At 42.5% G+C, this 22,738-nt stretch overlaps 1 protein-coding gene across 4 annotated transcripts; it reads right to left on the reverse strand.

Annotated features, from left to right (window-relative positions):
- Positions 1-1,462: 1,462 nt before the first annotated feature.
- On the reverse strand, positions 1,463-21,292 carry LOC108941770 (V-type proton ATPase 116 kDa subunit a-like). Of its 4 annotated transcripts, none has more exons than XM_018764596.2 (22): positions 21,187-21,292; positions 19,782-19,933; positions 19,361-19,439; positions 19,129-19,226; positions 18,880-19,008; positions 17,426-17,532; positions 16,207-16,333; positions 15,755-15,837; positions 15,452-15,545; positions 13,025-13,237; positions 11,863-12,013; positions 11,089-11,228; positions 10,782-10,945; positions 10,605-10,695; positions 10,333-10,451; positions 10,005-10,221; positions 9,791-9,898; positions 9,602-9,709; positions 8,161-8,175; positions 6,890-7,007; positions 6,362-6,533; positions 1,463-3,316 (listed from the first exon to the last, which is right to left on the reverse strand). In XM_018764596.2, exons 2-22 carry the CDS (start codon positions 19,896-19,898, stop codon positions 3,223-3,225), a joined length of 2,544 nt encoding a protein of 847 aa, XP_018620112.2. In that variant the 5' UTR covers positions 19,899-19,933; positions 21,187-21,292; the 3' UTR covers positions 1,463-3,222. The 4 variants fall into 4 exon arrangements, with proteins under 4 accessions (XP_018620112.2, XP_018620115.2, XP_018620113.2 ...); XM_018764599.2 differs by having other exon boundaries at positions 17,426-17,508; positions 21,187-21,291; XM_018764597.2 differs by lacking the exon at positions 8,161-8,175 and having other exon boundaries at positions 21,187-21,289.
- Between the last annotated feature and the right edge of the window lie 1,446 nt (positions 21,293-22,738).

Raw genomic sequence — 22,738 nt, forward strand, 5'->3', positions numbered from 1 at the left:
TTTTTTTTTTTTTCCCCCAACATCATGACATTGGGTTGAACATTTCACATCGTTTTGTCTCCACTATTTACTTTTTTATCATCATCATGTTCTTCATATTTCTTCCTCTGTTGGTCCGAATTTGACACAAATATCAGGAATTCTGAGGCAAATTCTTTTCCAAAGCGTAATAGTGACCCAACAGAAGGGGGGGAAGGAGGAATAATAACTTGCATAACAGAAAATAGTTTTATTAATTGAGAGCATTGCTAAGAATCTTCCAGAAGCACTACTCAAGTCCTTCAGTCACTTCAAATATGTCCAACAAGGTAAGCTGCTTTGGATAAAGAGAGATTCTTAGTCCAAGGACCTCATTTATGAAGTGGGAGTCCACAGTGATTTTATTGTTAAACTTATATTTCAATTTAGGAAGCCAAAGGGAACACACACAAATGCCAAGCCAAACCGATGTATATGAGCTTTCTGGAAACATCCGTTCCTCATATAACGGGGTTTATTTATTGCAAGCGATCACTTACTGCAGGGCAGAACTTCTGGAACTCATAAAGGATGTACAGTTTATTCATGAAGGGGGGTGCAGTGGCACAGGGGATTGGGCTAGGTCCTGCTCTCCAGTGGGTCCAGGGTTCCAGTCCCACTTGGGGGGGCCTTGTGATGGACTGGCATCCCATCCTGGGTGTGTCCCCTCCCCCTACAGCCTTTTCCAGCTCCCCTCAACCCCATATGGGACAAGCAGTTCAGACAGTGTGTGCAAGTTCACTCATTACTTTGAAATGAAATTCTGAGTGTGGGGTTCTGCAAGTTGTCTCATCACACTATACAACTCATTTATATTTATTCATTTAACTGACACTTTTCTCCAAAGGCACTTACAATGTTAGGTTATTTAGCCATTTATACAGCAGGGTAACTTTACTGGAGCAATTTTAGGGTAAGAGCATTGCTCAAAGGCACTACAACCAAAGCTCAAACATGCAGCCTTTGGATCCAAAGGCAGTAGCTCTAACCACTACACTACCAGCTGGCCTTGTAAACGCAAAACAAGTCAGTGGTTTTACAGACGAGGATTTAGGATTTGAATTTTTTTTTTTAAAAACTTAAAGCATAAACAAGGCTTAGTATCATTAGCTATAGCTGACTTCAAAAACTCTGCATATATTCACTTTTCTTATGCACATAGTGTTCTGATTAAGTTCTGAAAGTGTTTTTCCCCAGTGAGAAACTTTGTACCAGCCACACAACCAATAAATTCTGTTATGTCCTGACAGAGGCTGCATATTTTGTGCCCTAATAAAAAAGTGTTATTAACTGCAGTGAAATGAATTTCAGATGGCTTTGTGTAAATGTAAAGCTGCCCTCATTGATCGTTATAGTCCCAGTTGTACAAAATACCAAACATTCTCCATTAATTTAAAAAGTAAGTTTTCAAACATGCTTTTTCATACATGATAGAGCAACACAATTTATCACTGGTACATTCTTTATTAACTTTAACACACAAGCTCCAGCGTAAACTGGACATCTCACTTAGTGAATCTCACACAGCACATTCCACCTTACTGATCACAGTAACTTCTTTTGGGAGAGAAAAAAGTTAATTTTCCAAGTAGATCTGTTGTGATCCTTAATAAAATATATACAGTGAAAATGTAATTCAGTAATCAGACACTCAGACCAGAACAATATTGAGTGCGTAAATTATTCAGCATTACTTCTGATGACTTTAGAAATGCCATTGTTTTTCCATGAGATGTATCACTAAGTAGCACTACATAATTCAAAGGGCTTTGCACTGACATTGGATTACTTAACAGCTGTTTATGAAGCTGAGGGAAAAGTGAATTATTTTAACCACTGAAACAAGCTTTGTCCAAGCGTTAAGGCAAAATAGATTTTTGAGGAAACACCCTAGTGAATGTAATTTTAAAATAAAAATAAAAAAAAAGTCAAAAACACAATACAAAGACCACCAGCAGCCTGCACTACAAAGTGTACAATAGGGCATAAGAAAAAAAGTCCCAAGTTAAATGCTGCCTGTGAAATGCAGTTGTTTGGTAGTTTAATTTAAAACAGCCTATGAAAGAATGAGTGAAAGGAACACATCCCAGTAAGAAGACGACGATGTTTTTTCAATGGACTACGCAATCAGATTTTAACAGCAGCAGGATCATTATTCTTAATGCATTCATAAATGTTCACACTGTACCTGATGCTCACTCAGCATAGGGTGGCATGCAGCAGCCATGCTAAGCACTTTCATACAGTGACTTGTCAGTGAAAGATTTTACCATGTTTTTGGATCTCTATCAAGGCACTTTAGCGTGCAAGTACTTGTTCCCTTTGAACCATAAACATACAAGGGTGTGTGTATGGTGACCAACAGTTATGACTTCAGAAAGTAAATCGTGTGAAAGGGCTTACAAGTGAGCGAACCAAAAAAGGAAATGTCTCAGATTTTTACCAAACCCTTGTTAGCACAAGAAAAATAATCAATGTCATGAATGGCATCAGCTGAACAATTTATGCTGCGATCAAAATGTAGAACCTCACACTTTATGCTATAATAGATGAACAGAGTACAGGTAAACAGAGTACCAAATTAAAGATTTAACTTTGTGATGTGAAATCATTCTTCTGATGAGTCAGTTCAAGCTGTGATCGGACCAATAAGTAGAAAAGTGTCAATAAAGCCAGGACTTTTTGCACATTTGGAAAAAGAGGAAAAGCTCACACCACAGCTCCTCATCACTGTATGAAAGCTCAAGCGTGTATGTATAATAGTGTGTTCTCCAAAATATAGAAATGTTTATCGATTATTAAAATCAGCTGATTTTATTAAAGCTGCAGAAGAAACAAGAAGTGACACACAAGGGTTTCTTTAAGTGGCTTGTGTTATTTGATCTTTTGTGTTTTCCAACACCACATTTTAAGACAAATATTTATTTCACAACTGTGACAAAACTGTGGTGTGTTTTTTTGGTTAGACTAGCTCGGGGTATTTAAAATTGCTTTGGTGCTTCATTTTGAAAATCTTAGATCTTCCTGTGACACTACAGTTTGTGAAAAGAGATTTCGATGCAGAAATTCAGTCATCTTGGAAAATACACTCAAACCAAATACCCAGAAAAGTGCACACAGACATAGGTGAAAAATACTACATAATGCCAACAGTGACTTTTGGAAGACAGGTGTAGAACTCCAGTAGGCACAAAAATGATTTATCTATTCATCTAATTTTCCATCCAAGATACTGTCAAAGGAGAATGGGATGAACTTGAATCCCTGTCCTGCATAGAACTTGTTCTGAAACTCCACCCTGGAGAAAGAAAAGAGACAAGATTACCAGAAAAACTGAGCAAAATAATACTTTAAGTTCCAACTGCCGAGGGTGTCATGTTGACAGAATTGTCAGCATCTTGTGCTGAACTGAACAACAATCACATGCGTGACAAAAGCAGCAGCGAGAGATTCTTTTTGAACCTACACATCCACTTAGAACACCAAAATTGCACTAAATTTCTATCAAATAAGGCAAGATTAAATGGAATTTGATCCGTGTTGACTTTAGTCACGTGATGAAGAATCTGTCATCTTATAATCATATAACGAGACCTAGTCACAATATCATGTGTCCAGATACAGCTTAGAAAATTGCTGTCATATTCCCAGCCTTGTCGTTCCTTGGATGAAAGCAATTCTACTCCCCCCCCCACCCCACCCCATTCCTGAAATCCTCCCAGATCTGGTGTCGCATTCTTCAGACACTCAACTAAAGCATCCACCGCCACCCCCTCCCAGGAAGATGATCGGTCCCTATTTTTATAACCTTGCCCCAAACTAACTAATACATGAGCTGTCATTAAAAGAAATCAAAAAAGTAATTTCTGGCCCTGAAAGTGGGAATTTAATTTTAATTTTGCAAGCTTTAAGTTACAGATTCATTGTGAGACTCCCAGTCAAACACTCCTTGCCAAAATTCAACAAGTTTTGCTTTCCCTGTTTGCCGGATTAGATCCGCTTTTTAACAGACCCCATCATGTTTAATACCTCATTGTTAAACGTTTTCAGTCAGTCTTTAACTCTGTGCGTGTAGTGACCGAGTATGGGCTGGTAAAAATAACGGTCGTACTGCAGACCAGAGCGCTGCTAAGATGCCACCAGGCTCAACATCCTTTTCGCAGCCCATGACCCCAAGTAGAGGCAGTCTCCTGAGAACGGGTTAGCATCTTGTGAGCTGAGGGAGTGGCTTCACAACTCCAGTAAAGAGAGGAACGCTCCATGATAGAGCAATGGGAACGATACACCATTAATAACACTGCTATCCACATGTTAGAAGGACCAGGACTTGACTTGCCAAGTATGAGCTGTATTTTATTTCATTGTCACTATTTTTGACATCATGGCATTAATGCTGAAGCTGACATTGGAACTTTATGGGAAAGGGACATGTGTTTTGCTCATAAACCAAACAGAAGGGGCAATCAGAAAGATACTGAATGTTCCTAGCACCCAAATCCATCCTTTACTGGAGAGTGTTAAATAAAATTTTAAAAAATTGGGTTATGGTACTGTTGCACCATGTCAATAATTGAAACATCACTATCTTGGGAGACTGAAAACAGATGGAAGTGAAGTTTGACAATACTGGGAAAAAATATTTCATGCCACAAAATTTACCATGCATTTAGTACCGGGTATTAAGTATATTCGATTTTTCATCGGTTGGAAAATCCAGCCTAACCGTTTGTTAAATGTGCTTATTTTCCCAAGGGAGAAGTGGACGTCAGGGGTACTTGGAACACCTTGGTGCCTCATCAAGAAAAACAGGTTATGTCTGCCTCATTTTCCATTTCCACCAGTGTGCTGAACACCTTGTCACAAAAACACAGCTGAATGTAAAGCTGCTGTTCATGCAACACATGCTGGCAAAAACAGTGTTATCAGACAAAGTATCTGTGCTTTGATGAGCACCTGTCTACATTTCATAACAGATGAGCTTTAGATACTTTTGTTGACTCCCACTGGTGTGCTGCTTAAATGAGAAGTGTCTGCTATAGGAAAAGATATAGGTATAAATGTAAGTACAAGGCAAAGCCAGACTTCTGGTGCCCGTACTGTACAATACTGTACTAGCATAGTGCTGCACTTCCATCGTGCACCCATAGGGGACAGGGAAGAGCTGCAGATGTCATTCTGGACTTTTTAAAAGCGTTTATAACTGTGAAACCAAGTGTTTAACTTGATTTTACTCATTCATGCTCAATGTGGTGCCAAGTCAGTTTTCTAAAGCCATCTCTCATTTCTCAAGGGATGAAGTTAAATCAGAATTCAGTGACAACTTAATTTCTTATGCCGTAAAAGGGTAACCGTACGAAACCAAAATAAAAGCTTCCTTAGTACACAGAGCATTATAGTAAAAGTGTGATTGTTTTTACCAAACTATTGGGAATCTTAAGAAATTTCATACATTTTCTGCTTGAATTTTTCATGTTTTTGTACTCTGTGGAACTGAAACATTACAGGATTTCAAATGTGTGGCTTACATACCATAACTAGAAATTTTTAAACTGTAGCTCTTTTGTGGGATATGAGACATTCCCTAAACAGAGTGAGTGACAGCTAGTTTGATATGTGGTGGTCAACTTAAAAAGAAACTCAACTTTGTTTTGGAAGAAACCGTTTGTACCACAAAAATATACCTCCAGACAGAACCCTGCACATACAAACACAACAAAATGGTGCAGGAGAAAATCTGCCAAATGGATTAGAGTGCAACAAACTTAAACAAGGAACCACAATGGTTCAGCTTTTTATTGGCAGTGCCTGTGGATGGAGCTTGTAATGACTGCATCCACGAAATGAAGACCTGCCGAAGCAAGACACTCAAGAAACCACTGCTGAAACTGGAAGAGCAGGAGAAGCTACAAATGAATTGTTCCCCATCATGTCTGAGTTTCTGCTCCATTCTGGGGCATAGGAAGTCACAAATTCAGTTTTTTCCAAATTTCATGCTCATCTATACAGTCTCAATGGCATATGAAGTTTTAAATGGATTACAGTAATTACAATAATTCATATTCTTTAACAAAATTTTTAAATCATACATTGTACGGCAGCGCTCTCCCCTCTCCCTCCAAATCAAAGTCTTCCTTTAATCAATCATAGCTACGAAAGTGACTGAACTGGTTCTGACAGAAAAGATCATTTCTTGTAAAATAATCCTAATAACCAATTACAAAGAAACATAACCAACATGATATATGAGTATTTGACCTGCTATCAGCAAGCAGTGGAATGAGCAAAATGGCTTGAACACAGTGTTAACTGCCCCCCTTTCTCCATACCCCTCACATGAGCTTACCAGTGAAGACGTAATGCATGTAGGAAGGCAGACAGACCCTCCATGATGATCAGGATGCAAACTGTAAGTGTGGCAAAGAAGAAGAAGATGATGGACAGGCCAATGAAGCCTGCAAGGCTCCGAGAGGAAAGGCCGAGGTGCATCACCATGGACCACAATACTTCTGAAAGCTCTGAAAAGGAGAAAGGGAGCCCTGCAAGTGAGAACAGCCCAGTCTTACCCTGCACCCCCTTAACACCAATTAATCCTCACTACATGTATTGTAATCTTCATGCAACAGAGGACCACATTCAGTCTTTTGCTGATAATGTGACTGCATATTGGAAAGAAATTAAGTTATTTTGAAACAACAGGTTGCCACATGAGACAAATGTCTGGCATTAAAATGTTGAGGAGCCACAATTAAGGGAATTCTCTGCAGACTGTGGATGTCCACCAATATTACAATAGATACAACAGAGGACAGTATTCCTTAGAAGCGGAGTTCTGGAGATCCAAGGTTGCTGGGAAACACAAGGTCACACTTACGTGCATGGGCCAGACTCAGGGCCCAGAGACGCAGGTAGGAGGCCGTGTTGGAGATGCAGCCCAAGCAATACTCAATGGTATGAATGGCCTGGTTGATCGCCACATCGCCCAAGTTGAACTGCACAGACAAGGGATTGTGGCAAGTCAGTACGGGACAAGTGGTACAGGGAGTACTGTGCCCTGAGTCTGATTCAGCTTCCAGTGTGTAGGTATCAGGGTAATAAGTGCAAGCTTCCCACTGCTGAGTCTCTAGACAGGAGAGAACACTACTGCTTGTTTTCAGCTGGGAGCTTATTTTAATACATTTCCAATAGTATGGCCCAGTTCCAAGTACTTTATATTTCTCAGACCTTACAACCTCAAGTATGCTTATGCAACTGCATATGCACCGCTTAAGGAAATTGGTATGAAAACAGTGACTCTGAAAGCCACATTACAGCTACAATACTGGGTCCAGTATAGTTATGGAATTCCTGTTCTTCTAAGACTAAGGTTTTAAATTTCCATCTCCTTTTCTTTTGTTCCTTAAGTTGTGAATGGTCCCACAGAGTTCCCAAGAATGGATCTATGCACACTATCCTAAAAAAAAATGATTATGTAGAATCTTTCACTGTCAACTGTGACAAACACTCAGGTGACAGGATTTACACATATTGTGAAAACTCCAGTTAGAGTACTACACAGTACCAGCACAGCCATGTGAATGTTGGAGAACCTCTACAGACTGTACTGGAGACAACAAGACTGCCTGAAAGCCTGAAAGTGACTGAGGGAGGGAGGGAGTACTTCGCCAGGACGGCTGAGGTTTGGTGAATGGAAAAGATGTCTCCTCGTTTCTCGCTGGCTGGACACTGAAACTTAAGAGTCTCTGGTCATCACAGAATATACTGATCACTATATCCCCCGATTTCTATAATGGATTCATCTAAATAAGAAGACTTGAGTACACACTACAATGTAAACTCATACAATCCAAACCCCAATTCAGGATCACAGATTAGGGAATTTATTCTCTCTCAATCACTGACCCCGATCATGTGATAGGGTTATTATGTAACACCAATCATTTTTGTTCCCGTACCAATACAAGTTTGAGTCACCACTGCTGAAAGATGAGTTCACCCACACAACACCTGAGAGAGTTCAACGACATCAGTGTTCCCAGGCCACTTAAACACCCAGCTCGACGAGGAAAAGGGAGCCAGGTGACAGGACGCAGCAGACAAGGACAGAAAGAAAACATGCATTGAGAACACGAGGCGGTCTCTTACCACTTCCTCCTCAGCCTGCTTGAAAACAATTACAGGTTAGGTATCAATTAGTTGCAGAACTAAATGTGGGAAAATACACATCAACAACATGCTGTGTACAAAGTGGTGTGCTTCTCTGAACTGCCAAGGACTATTCCAGCACTGGACCTCACCTCGCTTTAAATATTGGACTGAGCACTAGAGCTTCTTTCACCCAATGCGGTTCAAGTGCCACAAAAAGTATTGCAACAACTTTTTGTACTAGTCTATTTGTACGTAGCAGTCCAAACTACTATTATATGTACTCTCTGTTGCTATAAGCTGTAGTAATCATCAGTTAATCCCTATTTAACCTCAAATAGTCCTTAGCTGTCTACTCTTGACCTTCCCAGTCTCACACAGGAATGAAAAGCAGCAGCAACCCTCACAGATGTCTCCCCATGGCCCCAGAACAAATAAGGATCTGTACAACACCACCAGCCACTCCTGAGACCAACCCTGGCTCTGTCAAACATGGTGAAAAACACTGCCTGTCCTTCATTACAGTTCTGTAAGGCTTTTGCAGGTATCTAGACTCAACCTGGCAAAAGCACATGCAAATCTTTGTGAAGGAATATACTGAGCTAAAGTATGGTGTCTTTTTTAGCCTTTTTAAAATAAATATGCATTAACATCAGTGCTACTGTCCCTGGCCATGAGAAGTAAGTCTGTAACAGCAAGGATATGCAATATTAACATTAAAACCATGATGGCATCAAAGAAAAAAAATGCAAAGGTCACTTATAAATAATCATTGTGCCAATTATTTGGAGCACTTTAAAAGCAGCTATATAAAACTGAACAGTGGTCCTCTGCTGTGCACTCTAAAACCAATGAGTCCAAACTGGCACCAAGCTGATCTGCAGTACTACTCCTTGTTAATGACAACATGAGTGTTCTGCTTCAGAGTAGTGTCTGTCAAGAGCACCAGTTGTAATGTCTCATGTTTTTAATGAGAAACCCAGGAGTGAGGGGTGAGAAGCACAGCACAATCAGGTTGGCAGTGTAAAACTTGGGCCTTGTTTCAGTTTTTTCTGCAAAAAATGCCTTCAGAAGCTGACAGTACCTATCAAACCTGAAGCTCAGGGGACGCTCCTCTAACAGGAAACACTGGTTTGCTTTCCAAAGGAACAGAAAATAAATTGTTTGGCTCATTCCTTCTCACCACTACACACAACTCTATTCTATACCAGCATGCACTAAGCTGAGGAAATATTTGCATGCGCCATAAACCAGTGGCTTGGACAGATAATCAGTTTCACAAGGTGAAGAAAGTGACACGAAAAATTCTATTTTCACTGGCATGGCTTTTCAAATTAGCAAAGAGTTGTGAATCTGTTTGTGGCCAAGGCAAACAAGCCAAGGCACTGATACAGAGAAGGGGAAGTAGCATGGAACCATCTGGATTCCCCTAGCCCCTCACCTCATTCTCATCCTCTGTGTGCTGTGAGAGCTGATCGTGACGGATGATCTCCGCTTCATCGTCTGTGGGCCCATTCCTAACATGGATACCACCGAAGTTCTGTGTGCCCTGTTGAGGGAGTACAGCGCACAGTGTAGGAACACTCATCCTCCACAAATTTTATACTCCCTCAAAGCCACATGAACATACCAAGCGCTTTCTCAACAGGTACTGGTGCCGAAGGACCACTGTTTTCACAATCAGCATACAGGGAACACACGCAATGGCAACAACCACCAGCAAACACTGGACAGCCATCTAGAGAGCAGAAGAAAGGAAGTGAGGTAAGGCATCCCGATTTCCAGTATTGCGCTAATAGTACGTGAGCAAAAAGACGGCCGGTGGTCCTTTAAGGATGGAGTACCTGTCCTGTATAGAGCGGCTGGTTTGTGGGGTCATTATAGTTGAAGAGGAACATGTTGATGAAAGCTATGAGCAAGCTGGGAGCATCCCTAGAGATGGCTGCTGTATAGGTAGTCCACTTGTAGAAGATGAGGACAACCAGGTACCCAAAAAGGCTACCCATGAAGACAATCTCTGGGATGAAGCCCAAAAATATATTAATGGGCTTTTTAAAGTATCTGTTTTAAAAAGAAAAAAAGGGTACAATTTTGTAGACTTCCCCACTAAGATGAGGCACAGAGAATGCAAAAAATGTTGATGCAAAAAACAGCATTTTGTCTGACACATACATGTGGTTGAATAAGCCGACAGTGACACCAAACATCATGTGAATAACACCCAGGATGACAGACATCTTCATCTTGAAGGAGTTGAGGAAAGTCAGCTTATTGGTGGCAATGTTCCAAATCTGCAAAGCAAAATTATCAAGAGCCACACGAATGGTGAAGTTTCACAAAGGAGGCATTAAGCAAAACAGAACAATAATCATTCAATGACTGTTAGACAACAGTCAAGTGGCTCCCATGGGTCTTCAGAGATACAGATTAAATGTGAACATTACCGGATCAATTCCGACTGGATACGGTCCACTGAAGACTCCTTTTATGTTTGGATCCAACTGCAGCACCGCGTTTCCTTGAAGTGTCTCAGCTCTGCACACAAATCACTTTAAGACAGTGATACAAGTGAAAGAAAACCTAAAACAGCCATTTGGAAATGAGTGAAACGGATGACGCACGTCCAGTTTGCTCCATTTTCTCCAAACATTGCCTTCACACTCCAGCCGGAGCCAAAGATGTTTAGGGACTTGGAGAAACAGTCATTGTAGATGATCCCCGTATAAATAGAGAAGATTCCCATCAAAAGGATGATGTAACGTCCAGCAAAGACCATGCTGAACATCTGCCCAAGAAAGGGATGGAAATTATGTGAGGAAAAAGCCATATTACCAAATGTAACATAACTGGATAGCCCGGGAAATCCTTGATTAATTATCCTGCAGTCACAGTAATAGATCTTTAGTATCCAACGTTATCTTTGTGTACCTCATTGTCAATCTTCTTGGCAAAGAGCTGCCTTTCCCTGAGGACAAGGTAAAGTGCGGCACAGGTCAGGACCACTCCATGACCCAGGTCCCCAAACATGACCGCAAACAGGAAAGGGAAGGTGATGATGGTATAGGGAGCTGCCAGTACAGCAAAACAACCGTAAGAGATGCAGAAACGGTTCAAAAGACAGCTATAGCATGACTGTTCATAATTGCATGCACATTACATTTATTCATTTAGCTGACGCTTTTGTCCAATGCGACTTACAATTATTTACCCATTTATACACCTGGGTAATTTCACTGGAGCAATTTAGGGTAAGTACCTTGCTCGAGGGTATTACAGCTGGAGGTGGAAATCGAACCTGTGACCTTTGGGTCCCAAGGCAACAGCGCTGACTACTCTAGTACCAGCTGTCCTCATATTTCTACGTATTTAAAGTATAAAAACTGAATTACATTTGCTTGTGCTTCGCACAACTGCGCTTGCTCATTGGATAGTTACTTTCTTTTACTGTTCATATCAAACTTGAGCTAGACAAGAGTCAGTCAGGATAGTGACCCCAGTGTTTCAAAGGGCAACTAGGAAATACACTGGAGAGGCTTCTTCTTCGTCACTGACGTTCCATAATAAAATTATTTAAAAAAACAAACTAAAATTCTGTAGTCTCAATGTTACCGAGTGTAGTGTCAAAACACAAACAGTTTATTTGATAGAGAATAAATTTTGACTGTTCTGCTAACTGTAGACTGAGGGTACTGTAAATGTTACCTGGATTCATCTCCCGGTATGTCCCAATCCCATAGGCGTCCACAATGTTCTGGAAACCAGAAGTGAATTTGTTGGTTTTGTTATAGGTAGGTGGGGTCTGCTTGGTCTGCATCCTGTTGAGGATGGAAGGCACAGTGGAGCCGCTCCTCTCCTAAGAGCCCAAAGAAAGGCACACAGCTGATTCAACTTTGTACAAGTGCTTCAAACAGACTTGTTTTTTTGTGACCGAAAAGGAGTCTGGTTACATTTCATGTGGTACAAAAGGTTTCGCTTCTGGTTTTGTTGACAACTGTGTATGGTCTGAAAGAAGGAAATGCGCCATATAAAGTCTCTGTTTTTTGGGGATGTAGAATAATAATACAATGAGAAGTGGACATACTCTCACACACACACACACACACACACACACACACACACACATTTTCAGAACCGCTTGTCCCATACGGGGTCACGGGGAACCGGAGCCTACCCGGTAACACAGGGCGTAAGGCCGGAGGGGGACATACTCTATATGTACAAATACATATTAATGTAAATGTGTGTCTTCATTGTAGCAAAATGGGGAAAAAGCATTTCAGCAATAAATATTCAATAACACCTAAATGCTGTATGACAAAGACAAGGCTAATGCTGTTTAGCAGTGGGAGGTGGGACACCTGGTGTTGCTGCTGTAAGCACAGACAAACAGCTCAACACCTTGCATTTGAGAGAAGGCCAAGCGGTTTCATTAGACGTCCCATTTGCAGGGATCATATTCTGGTCCTCTGGCAGGGTCCTCAGGAAGCAGCACGTGAAAGCTGAACCATACCGCAATTCAAGCCCCCTTGACTCCCCACGCAAACCCTGGAGTGTTCCCAGGAATGAGAGACGTAGAGGGCTAGTTGCTCTGGACAAACAGCAGAGTGTGCCAGGCTACTAAACAAATCCCCCTTCATACCGCTATTGTAGTTGTCTTTGAATCATCAATGAGTGTTTTCCCATATTTTTCAGATTAAGTTTTTATTAATGGGACTATACCACCTGTTATCAGGATGTAATCTATTAGTCAGAAGTGCAATTTCCTCATCGACACAAGCAATGCAACTGTAAGAAGTTGAGAAGGATGTTTTCTGGATGGGCCTTCACAAGTATGAAAAGCAAGAGGTCATGAGGGTTGACTCACCGTCCCTCTGCGCAGGGCAAACTGTATGGAGTCCAGATCGCACACAGGGCACCACACCTCGGCAATCAGACACTTCTGGGTGACGTCAATGTTGCAGAGGTTGAGGGTGTGATAGATGGCCTTCATCTTCCTAACCTTGACGAACCACACTCTCAGTGTCTTAGCAGCAGCCTGTAAGACCCTCTGACGGTGGTCTTCTGTCTGGTTCAACACCTGAAGATGTAAAACAATCACATTACTGGAGGAACAACAAATTAAAATAAAAGCATCCAGTGAGATGTCTTCAAAGTATCCCCATTTTATCTTTTTGCAGCAGTACTGTGATCCCATCATTAAATACTGGATAAGATCTATTTGTGCAACACATACCTTAACCAGAGCACACTTACCATTTATGCTAAGAATAGTGATTAGATTAAGAATAAGAGAAGGATTTACTGTGCTTTGCCTTGGACACATGGTTCTATAGCCTGTTGTATCATGTGACAGACATGATTCACCAGAAGCTTTGCCCTGAGATCAGCAAAATGCTACTGAGGGACCCCACCCTTGCAGCCACCCCAAAAATTCTCCCACGCAAGATGCCGAGAAGTGGCGGCTCACTCTCGCATGACTGTACACTGCATGCGCATTGATGGGTCAGGCATTCTCCAGGAGGAGCAGGAGTCGAACGTACTACTGACAGTCGTGCAATTTCCCGGAGATCTCTGAAGTAACGTGGTCTAACATTTAATCCCCCCCACTCCCTCATTTGAGGGGAGGCTGTAACTGAACACCAGCCATGGGATCCTCAGACACCCAGTTGGCCAGAGAGACGGGCCTAGCGCGCCGGTGACTCACTGGGGAGCATTAGAGAGTCCGGTGGCTTGGGGGAGGCGTGGGTCGGAACGGTCACTATGCAGGCGTGCGCGGGTGTGGGTGGACAAAGCGTGGGAGGCAGGATCTTCCCCAGGCAAAAGGGGAGACAGCGGTGACACGGCAGGGTAATTTTTCCTACCCTAATAAGGCCAATATTGTCACACCTCACTTCTTATAACCAGAGTATGGCAGTCATTCGGTATGCTGTCTGTGCTATGCCAATAGCCTGTTCCAGTTGTGTTTTTTTGTCAAGGATGACTTTTGGAACAATTAAACACAGGGTTAACTCGGTGCAAGGGAAACAACCTTGATCTCCACCTAACTTCAGAAAAAGCTCAGTGAATCACAGAACTACAGTAACCGTGACAACCAAAGATGGGCGTGGATAAGCGTCATTATGCCCTCGCAGCATGCATCCAACAATACGGGCCAGGGATAGGTGCCAACCAGGGGGCTTTCACTTCCTTCCACATTTGCACGATACACACATTCAACCAGATACTTGTGCTTGAATGGTTCCTTCCCAACAGCAGCACATGCAACGCAAATTGAATCAAGTCCATTTACAAACTGCTGCTGTGGCCTAAGTGGATATAAAAACACTACTCTTCTGTGAAATGTTTTCCTCTAATTCAATTTAATCTAATCTGTGCTCATACTGTTTGGGATCTCCATCACTTTGGATAAAGCAAACATTAAGGTTATTTGGGATTTGGAAGAGGAACTTCATGTTGTCTTGTACAATTCTTGTTTTACATACACAAGGCAGTAGGCAGCACTTGATTAGAGCCCATGCCTTTGGTCTAAAAAGACACAGCTTCAAATATACTTAGCCTGAATTTTCGGCAGAAAAAATAATTCGGCTGTATGAATGGGTAAATAACTACAAGTAGCTTGACACTAAGTTACTTTGAGGAAAACAGTCAGCTGGATGAATAAATACATGTGTATTTATAATAAGCTTCTCTAAATATTTAATAATCAATGCAAGTGGACTATGTGTACATGATTGATACCTTATACATGTGTACTCATAACTACTGGAAATAAAGCATTAACATACATCACCTGTGAACCATGGCAAGCAGCAGTGTGTCAGATTAGGTTAATTACATTAATCGGAAGCATCGGTGTGTTAAGATTTGGTTACATTTCTCATTCTTAAGAAGCATTGTGTTAGATTACATTAATGAGTTCAAATGAGATAATTGGGTGGGCCTAAAAAAAAGTGTAGCGTGTAAACCCTCCAAAGCAACGTTACAAATCTTCCATTTACAAGAAGATGCATGACTGCACTTTTACTAAGCACACTATTCACTTCTTGCATCCGCAATTGAAGCATTTTCACTTTAACCCACCCACAACTTCCTCCCGCACCTCCTGTGAAACAAAAGTATCAACACAAAAGAAGCTAAGATGCTACAGTGTTGCTTACAAGGCTCCCTCTGGCATAGATCTGACTGGCTAGCTCCAGATGTAACCTTTGGATAAGCAAAGCCTACCTCGTCAGTGTTAACCCTTGTATTCATAACGCCAGAAGCAGGATACTGCAGGCACAAAGCCACATACCATCTGCAGGTCATCGATGCGTGTGTTGACCCCGGAGGCCATGTCCTTCCTTTCCTGGGGCGTCTCAGGACAGGGGTACAGCGATGCCCGGAATCTGAGCAACACAACGTGCGGGGGTGGGGAGTACATAGTATTGGTACACTGCCAAAGCCCAGTGGTTCAGCAGAGCAACAGAGATACGCATTCACTCAAACTCCTTGGTCACACGTACAGAACTGGACAGCTTCATATTTAAACCTGACATTTACTTCATAAGCCGACAGCTAGAGAAAACGATTTTGCCAACAAACAAAGTTGCGTTACCCCTCGCATATCTTCTTCACCCTGTTTTTCAGCTGGTCACCTTGGAAGAAGATAATGAACACCGATTTGTAAACGCGGTCTCCCTGTAGAGGAAAAGACAGCATCAATAGGTATTTAACATTTGTTTTGCAAGGAACACATAAATGTGTTCACAGTTGTCAAGGATCAAGCAGGGTACTGTTCTTCATGTACTTCACCATCTGACAAATGATCAGGGACCCACCATTACAGCTTGCTCAAATGAAAAAAGCTGGAAACCAGAAAGAGCCAAATGCTCCACTGTTAATTATGCAGCAATCTGTGGTCTGAAAGCATTTCTCTGATGTCTACGCAGACAACTGGAATCAAAGGTGTTCCTGCAGAAACGCATGAACTGCTGTGACCACCACCAGAGCCGCCAGAACCTTTGACCAGCCCATGCGTGGCACAAGTGCTGAAGCAGCCTCACTGACCGTCCCGGGGTCCTCCAGAGGATCCTCAATGTCCGCTTGCCGCAGAAAAACATTCCCACGGCACACCCTCCACAGCATCCGCTCAAACATGGGGATCCGTTCCCTGCCAATCACTCCGGCGACAAACCTGTAGGTGGAGATGGCACCAGCTCAAGGTGAGTACCTGTGGTGAACAGGACATGATCCTGCAACATTACTGCCCTTAGACGTGGCAGATCTGCATTCTCAACAGCTGCCTGGGTGATTCAGGACAGATGAATGAAGTGTTAAGGCTTCTTGCCCCGTGGTGCAGACAACATGACTGAAATAAGGATCCCTCTCAACCGGATTCATGTTTCGTTGCCAACATCTCAAAACTAGGACATTTTTCTTTCACTGGTCTCTGAATGCAAAGTACTTTGTCAAAGTACCTTGCACATTACTCAGTACTTGAAGCCTTGTAGTTTAATAAGTGACTGCGATGTGGAAGCCGTCATCCTTTTCCCCCAAATTTTGTGGAATTCACGCAAGTTTTAATGCGTGCCTACAGCCAATACACACTTCCATTGATCACCCCTTGCATGAAAGCATGAGGCTGCTCCATATCCCCGGCCTCACAAAAAATTGATTCTGAGCTGTCCTTGTCTGCAAACTAGGACAGTCCAGCACTGATCTCCAACATTTGCTAAACATATTGCTAAACAAAAGGCTCACTTGTTCCTGTATTTTGGATTTCTGAATGACTGCTCAAACATGCATTATGCATTTGCTGTAACTGATATCACCCTGAGGTTGTAGCAGGTTCATCTGTATAAAAATAATCTAGAATGTTTCTGTGCAACAAACTTGTTTTTCAGTTTGAGATTCTGTAGTCTGAGATTCCCTAGCCGTAGCAACTAGGCCCTCAAACCTCAACGTTTAAGTTGGGCAAGGTATTGCATAGTCATCGCTCATTACATGAGCAATACTTTGATGAGTATATGGCGTCAAGGTGTGACCTTAACTTGCTATTAAGCGTTTGCAGTTAGAGGTACTGATTTCTGTTCAGAGGAAGGACCTGTTTTTCAATTGTAATCACTGCTCAATACTGAAGCAGCTGCATGTACACATTAAAAAATAGACTAGCAGAAACAAAATACATGCAGTCACTTAAAAACAAAGGGGTTTATCATCAGAGTTCAGTGGGCCATCTCATCCTGAACATGTGTATTCCAAGAGAACGCGTGCCAAGAGAACTTACCCGAGCCTCAGTGGTGCCCCTCGGCCAATCTCATTGGGATCCATCAAAATTGAGGATTCCTCCAGCAAGCTGGGGTCCTCCATCTGCTGGTGATGACGCAATTCAGCCTGAATTCACAAACCAACCACACAACTAATTCCTCCCCTGTTAGTGACATGCGGCAGGACACAGAAGAACAAAGCAGATGCACGAAACAGACAAATAATGCACAATGCAAGGAAGGGGACTAAAGAAAATCATTTTGAAGAACAAATGCACAGACAACCAAGAAAACTATTTTGACACAAACTGAGCACCGGGAAAAGAGAGTGTGGTGGTGAACTGCCTTGAGGTAACAAATGCTGACTGATGGCTCACAACAAAGAGGCAGTGCATGCAGCGGCAGAGATGACCACGAAGCTCAATCTACAGTGGCACCCTTGAAATGACACATTAAGCACTGACCCACTACACAAAGTGTCCACACGAGAGGGCAAAACACCAGAGGAGCCCAAAGGATGGAAGAAGGTAAAGAAGTGTTACTCAAAATAAAACAATGAGAGCAGGACAAGGAAGTAAGGGCAGATTTGCAATGAGGTTGAGGAAAGCCGCATGCCATTAACAGCTACTGTTCCAATCTTCTGCCAAAGGATATGTTTTGAACCAAGCCCAGCAGATAGCTCCCTGTGACCTTCATGACTAGGGAAAGGACAGGCATCATCGTATAACTGAGGGCAGTGAACAGCCAAACTTCAATAAAACCCAAACCCATGTTTAAAAAAAAAAAAAAAAAAAGAAAAAAAAAGATGACAGCATTTTAACAGAAGCCCTACATGCACCCCATCTGAAGTACAATTGATGTTCTGTAGAGTAGACCCAACATAAAGCGACAACAGAGAGAAAGTAGTTTCTGTAGGTACATGTTTCTTTATGAACATGTTCCTTCATGAAAAGTTGTCTTGGTTTTGGTTTAAAAAGCCACCCCCCCAAAAGCAAGTTTTTAATTAGAAATGATGATTCTGTAATAAATTATCTGTAGATAAATGCATTAAGACAAGATGCATATAGTAACAAAAATGCTGCAATTTTATCAATTAGGAATTACCACATAGAATAACATTATTACTTTGCCCTCGCGTCAACCAAATGTAAATGGAGGCCTAATTCATGCTGAAGGAGACGACATAAATGACAATTACAAAAAATTCTAGCGGCTTCAAAGCATGAATAAAAGATAAGTAAATGATAAAGCAAAGGTTTATTTTTCTTTAGGCCTAATTTACAGGTTTCTTTGTAGATCTAGAGCTGAATGCTTAAAGTACATAATTTTATTGAAGTAAGCACATGGCAATCAAGTCACTATATAACTATAAATCCATCTGACCAAAATCTGTGATGGGTCAGCTTAAGGAGTACCACAAAGCCAACTGGAAATTCTTCCAGCCAACAAACTGATCGGCAAACAGGGACCTGACCTCGTTAAAAAACTGCTGGGTGCGGCGCAGGATGTGCTTGAGTTCTGTCAGCTCAAGGAAGTTCTTCTTCAGGGCCTCTTGGTTAGTGTTGATCTCCTTCAGTTCATTCTCCAGCTTCTCAAAGGTGGCCTGCAGAGGAAGGATAATCAGATGCAGTGTGGAGTGATCGATCCTGGAAGTCATCCAAACTCAGTAAATGTAATGGATGAGAGAGGGGAAAAAAAAAAAAAAAAAAGATCAGAACATCACCTCAAGATCAATCATGTCCCGTGGAAAGGGCACCTCTGGATTCTCTCCTGTGTCCACAATCGGGATGCTGGCCTTTCTGATCTCCTTCTCCACAAACCCTACAAAGCAGTGTGAGAGCAGAACCCAGTGAAAAGAAAACAGCTTCTCCCCATTGCAAGGGCTCTGCCCTGTCATACGAAACCAGTGTCCTTCTACTGTTCAAATCAGGCTGTGATGAGAACGAAAGACTCACTCAGCTTGCGGTCCATCTCCTCACAACGACGAACCTCGTTGACAAACTTCCGCTGGAACACGTTCGCATCTGGATTCAGCTAGGGGTAAAAGGGAATTGAATTCATTTTTTAAAAATTAGTCTGACATCAGCAACAAGACAACGCAGGCCCTACTGTCAGGTTTTCATCCCCAAAGAAAAGAACCTAATTGTTTGTACTCATTAGGGTCGACAGACAATCTGTGAAATGTTCATTGTAACGTAAACTACTATACATGTGACCAGGAATATTTTGCTGCTTAGTTGGCTGAGCCAAGCTGATGAACAAAGCTTGGGGGGAAATTCCTCTGTGACTTAGCAGGGCTTTACGATGTCACAAAAGTATGGAATGGGAGATCACTCAAGACTCTGCATGACCACATTTTGGATCTTAAGGACTTACGTCTCGAAACTGGACCATCCCCAACTCTCCCAGCTCAGAGACACAGCAGTATGCGGCCTCCGACTGCATGAAGAGCTGGGCCAACGTCATCTCCTCGCTTCGAAAGAGGTCCCCCATGTTGGTGGTGAACAGCACGCCTCAGCCCACCGGGACTATAGGAACAAACAAGCACGACCGTTGTGCTCCAGTAAGCAGCGTTGTTTATGCCTTACGAACGTTGAATTAACTTAACGTGAATGTCTTTGCCACAAGATTTTTACAGGAAATCAGCTTTAAAAATAAACACAGCAGTTTATATGCGAACTAAGGCAAATCCCCGAAGTCACACAAACAGGCCCCGGCAAGTTGCGTGTGAAACTTGGCAAACGCTTTAGAAAGGCTAACATGATTTAACTGGAGCAGAATTGCTCAGGGTGTTAACACAAAGTGCAACAGTTTTAATATAAAACCCACTTTATTATGATTCCGATCGTTAACCCTGGTCAGTGATATAAAAATGTTCGTGTCACTTAAACATTAAGCAACTGAACTGTTTATTGCATCGCCTTACTTTTGAAGCTAAACAACACATTAGTATTACTTACATTTATTCATTTAACTTAATATACTATGAATAGTATTACTATTTGCTCAGCTTATTCAAAGTTACACGTAGACAGCTGGGTACTCTGTGACACTACCTCGACCTCACCTGCAGGAGGAACAGGGGGTGGGGATTCGAAGCAACAACCCTCAGGTTACAGAGAAAGAGCATAAGTGTGAGTTTTGTCCACTCTGTCACCTGAAGGTGGACCATCACAGAGTAACTTTACCACACTGTTACTGCCTGTACCGCTGCTGTGTACGTGTACCTCAAGGTTGGAGGGATTAAACCGCAGCGAAAATCAGGGCGGGACCCAACATCATTGATTGACTGGAAGTCCCAACCTTTTACTATGGTCCGCTGACAGCAACGCTCCTCCTTACCCTACAGTACAGGCACAAGGTTGGTAAAACACAGGTAAACGGCGTCCCGCACAAGTAAACAGGAAACGAGTGAGCGTCCGCCGTGTCTTGTCACGGTACGAATGGAGAAATAAAACCCAAGGAAACACTCGCGTCGGCACCCTGCCGACTGCATACTGCACTGACTCTGAGGGTTAGAAACCCTCCCACCCGCCAGCGCCGCTCCTTCGACCGCGTTTTGGCTCCGACCTTCCACAAGAACAGAGGACTAACTTCGTAGACTAGTCTACAGTTCACTTTCTTTGCGGAGGAGGACGGAAAAAAAGTTGTCTAACTGCAGCCGTCGGCAGCACACATGCAGAAACTCATACAAATGGAAGTCGCTCGCCGTGGAAAAAAAACACATCTATCTCTATCCCTATGTCGAGCTTTTGGGAAAGAATATAAGACAGAATCCTACTGTAATGCGATCCTCCCGTCCTCCTGCGCGTTCGGCCGATCGGACTTCGGGTCCACCGATGACGTCAAGGGTCACATGTCATCCTCCACCTCCCGAAGCGCCACCTCGTGTCTTCGCGCTACTATTACGTCACGCCGGCCACTCTGATCACGTGAGGGATGGTTTGTATTGTCAGTTTGAAACATTGCAACTTATGTTATGCCCAACGAGGGACGTGTCCCTGCTAGTACCCTAACATTTAACTCCTAAGTACTGTTGCTTTTGTTTTTGGTCCTTCAACATCTGAGTTGGTACAGTGCGGGTGTTATCTGTAAGTGTGACACTCACGCACTATGGGGGATCCTGAACAGCATCCCCATAGTATGTGAGTGTCACGAAGTGATTGTGTTTCACTGATGCATGGATGAGTAACCCCTTGTAAGTTGTGTATCTAGCAGTGTAGTCACCTTGGTGAATAAGGTGTGTAGGCTAGTCACACTACATAGTATCTGTTGTAAGTTGCTTTGGACAAACAAAAACGTGTCCGCTAAGTGAATAAATGTAAATGTTGTAAGTGTTGTATTTTCTGGCAGTTTTGCTTTTCTTGAAAAACATGACCAGTGTAGATTTTCAGTGATATTTCTTGTGTGCGGTGAATGACAAAGTCGCTTGCTTTCTTTAATGAACAATGAGCCTAATGGAAACATTGCTGAAAAGTCACATTAAGAACAATCTACAGGTCACAAGTGAGCACAGTTGCAAATGAAGTTTAGTTGTTTTAATCTGTTTTCTGTCTGGAAGAAGACCTTTTGAGAAGTTATCAATTGATGATCCTTTAGGGTTTAAAATCCAGAGCTTGCAGAGCCCATTTGTATCTTTTGTTCTCCTTTAAGCCTCACTGCCTGCTGTAGGTAACCACTTCCTCAGCAGTTGTAGGGTGATGTCATTGTGCATCTTTGGTTCTTTTTAGGCTTTTGGGGAAACACATTTTGAGGAATCTGCTCCAGTGAAATCAGGGCAAGTGAATCTAGCGTGGTAAATAGTTTTTTGATTCATTGTCTGTGAATCTGACATGTTTCCCTGAGTATGACAACTCGGCAGGATTTCTTTTTACACGTTACGCTGTAAACCAATGATGTGTTGTCCTTTGGCCATGTTTTCAATTCTGAGACTCCATTGCACATGCTTCAGTTGAAAAGAGGAAATAAAAATAGAATAATTAACAAGGAAGTGAAGAATAAACTTCCATGTTATGGTGTCAGGGGTGCGCGGTGGCGCAGTGGCGCAGTGGGTTGGACCGGGTCCTGCTCTCCAGTGAGTCTGGGGTTCGAGTCCCGCTTGGAGTGCCTTGCGGCGGACTGGCGTCCCGTCCTGGGTGTGTCCCCTCCCCCTCCGGCCTCACACCCTGTGTTTCCGGGTAGGCTCCGGTTCCCCGCGACCCCGTATGGGACTAGCGGTTCCGAAAATGTGTGTGTGTGTGTGTGTGTGTGTGTGTGTGTGTGTGTGTGTGTTATGGTGTCAGTGTGTTCTTTTCTGTGAAGAGTTTAAATTTGGCCTGAACCTTCCTTTATCT

This window comes from Scleropages formosus, chromosome 8, assembly GCF_900964775.1.
Source record: "Scleropages formosus chromosome 8, fSclFor1.1, whole genome shotgun sequence".
Lineage (NCBI taxonomy): Eukaryota > Metazoa > Chordata > Actinopteri > Osteoglossiformes > Osteoglossidae > Scleropages > Scleropages formosus.

Coding starts and splice junctions, on each gene's coding strand:
- LOC108941770 (XM_018764596.2), bottom strand. CDS start 19,898: ATGGGGGACCTCTTTCGAAGCGAGGAGATGACGTTGGCCCAGCTCTTC. Junction 10,946..11,088: donor CCAAGAAGATTGACAATGAG/GTACACAAAGAT, acceptor TTTCTTGGGCAG/ATGTTCAGCATGGTCTTTGC. Junction 10,222..10,332: donor GTCGGCTTATTCAACCACAT/GTATGTGTCAGA, acceptor TTTTTAAAACAG/ATACTTTAAAAAGCCCATTA.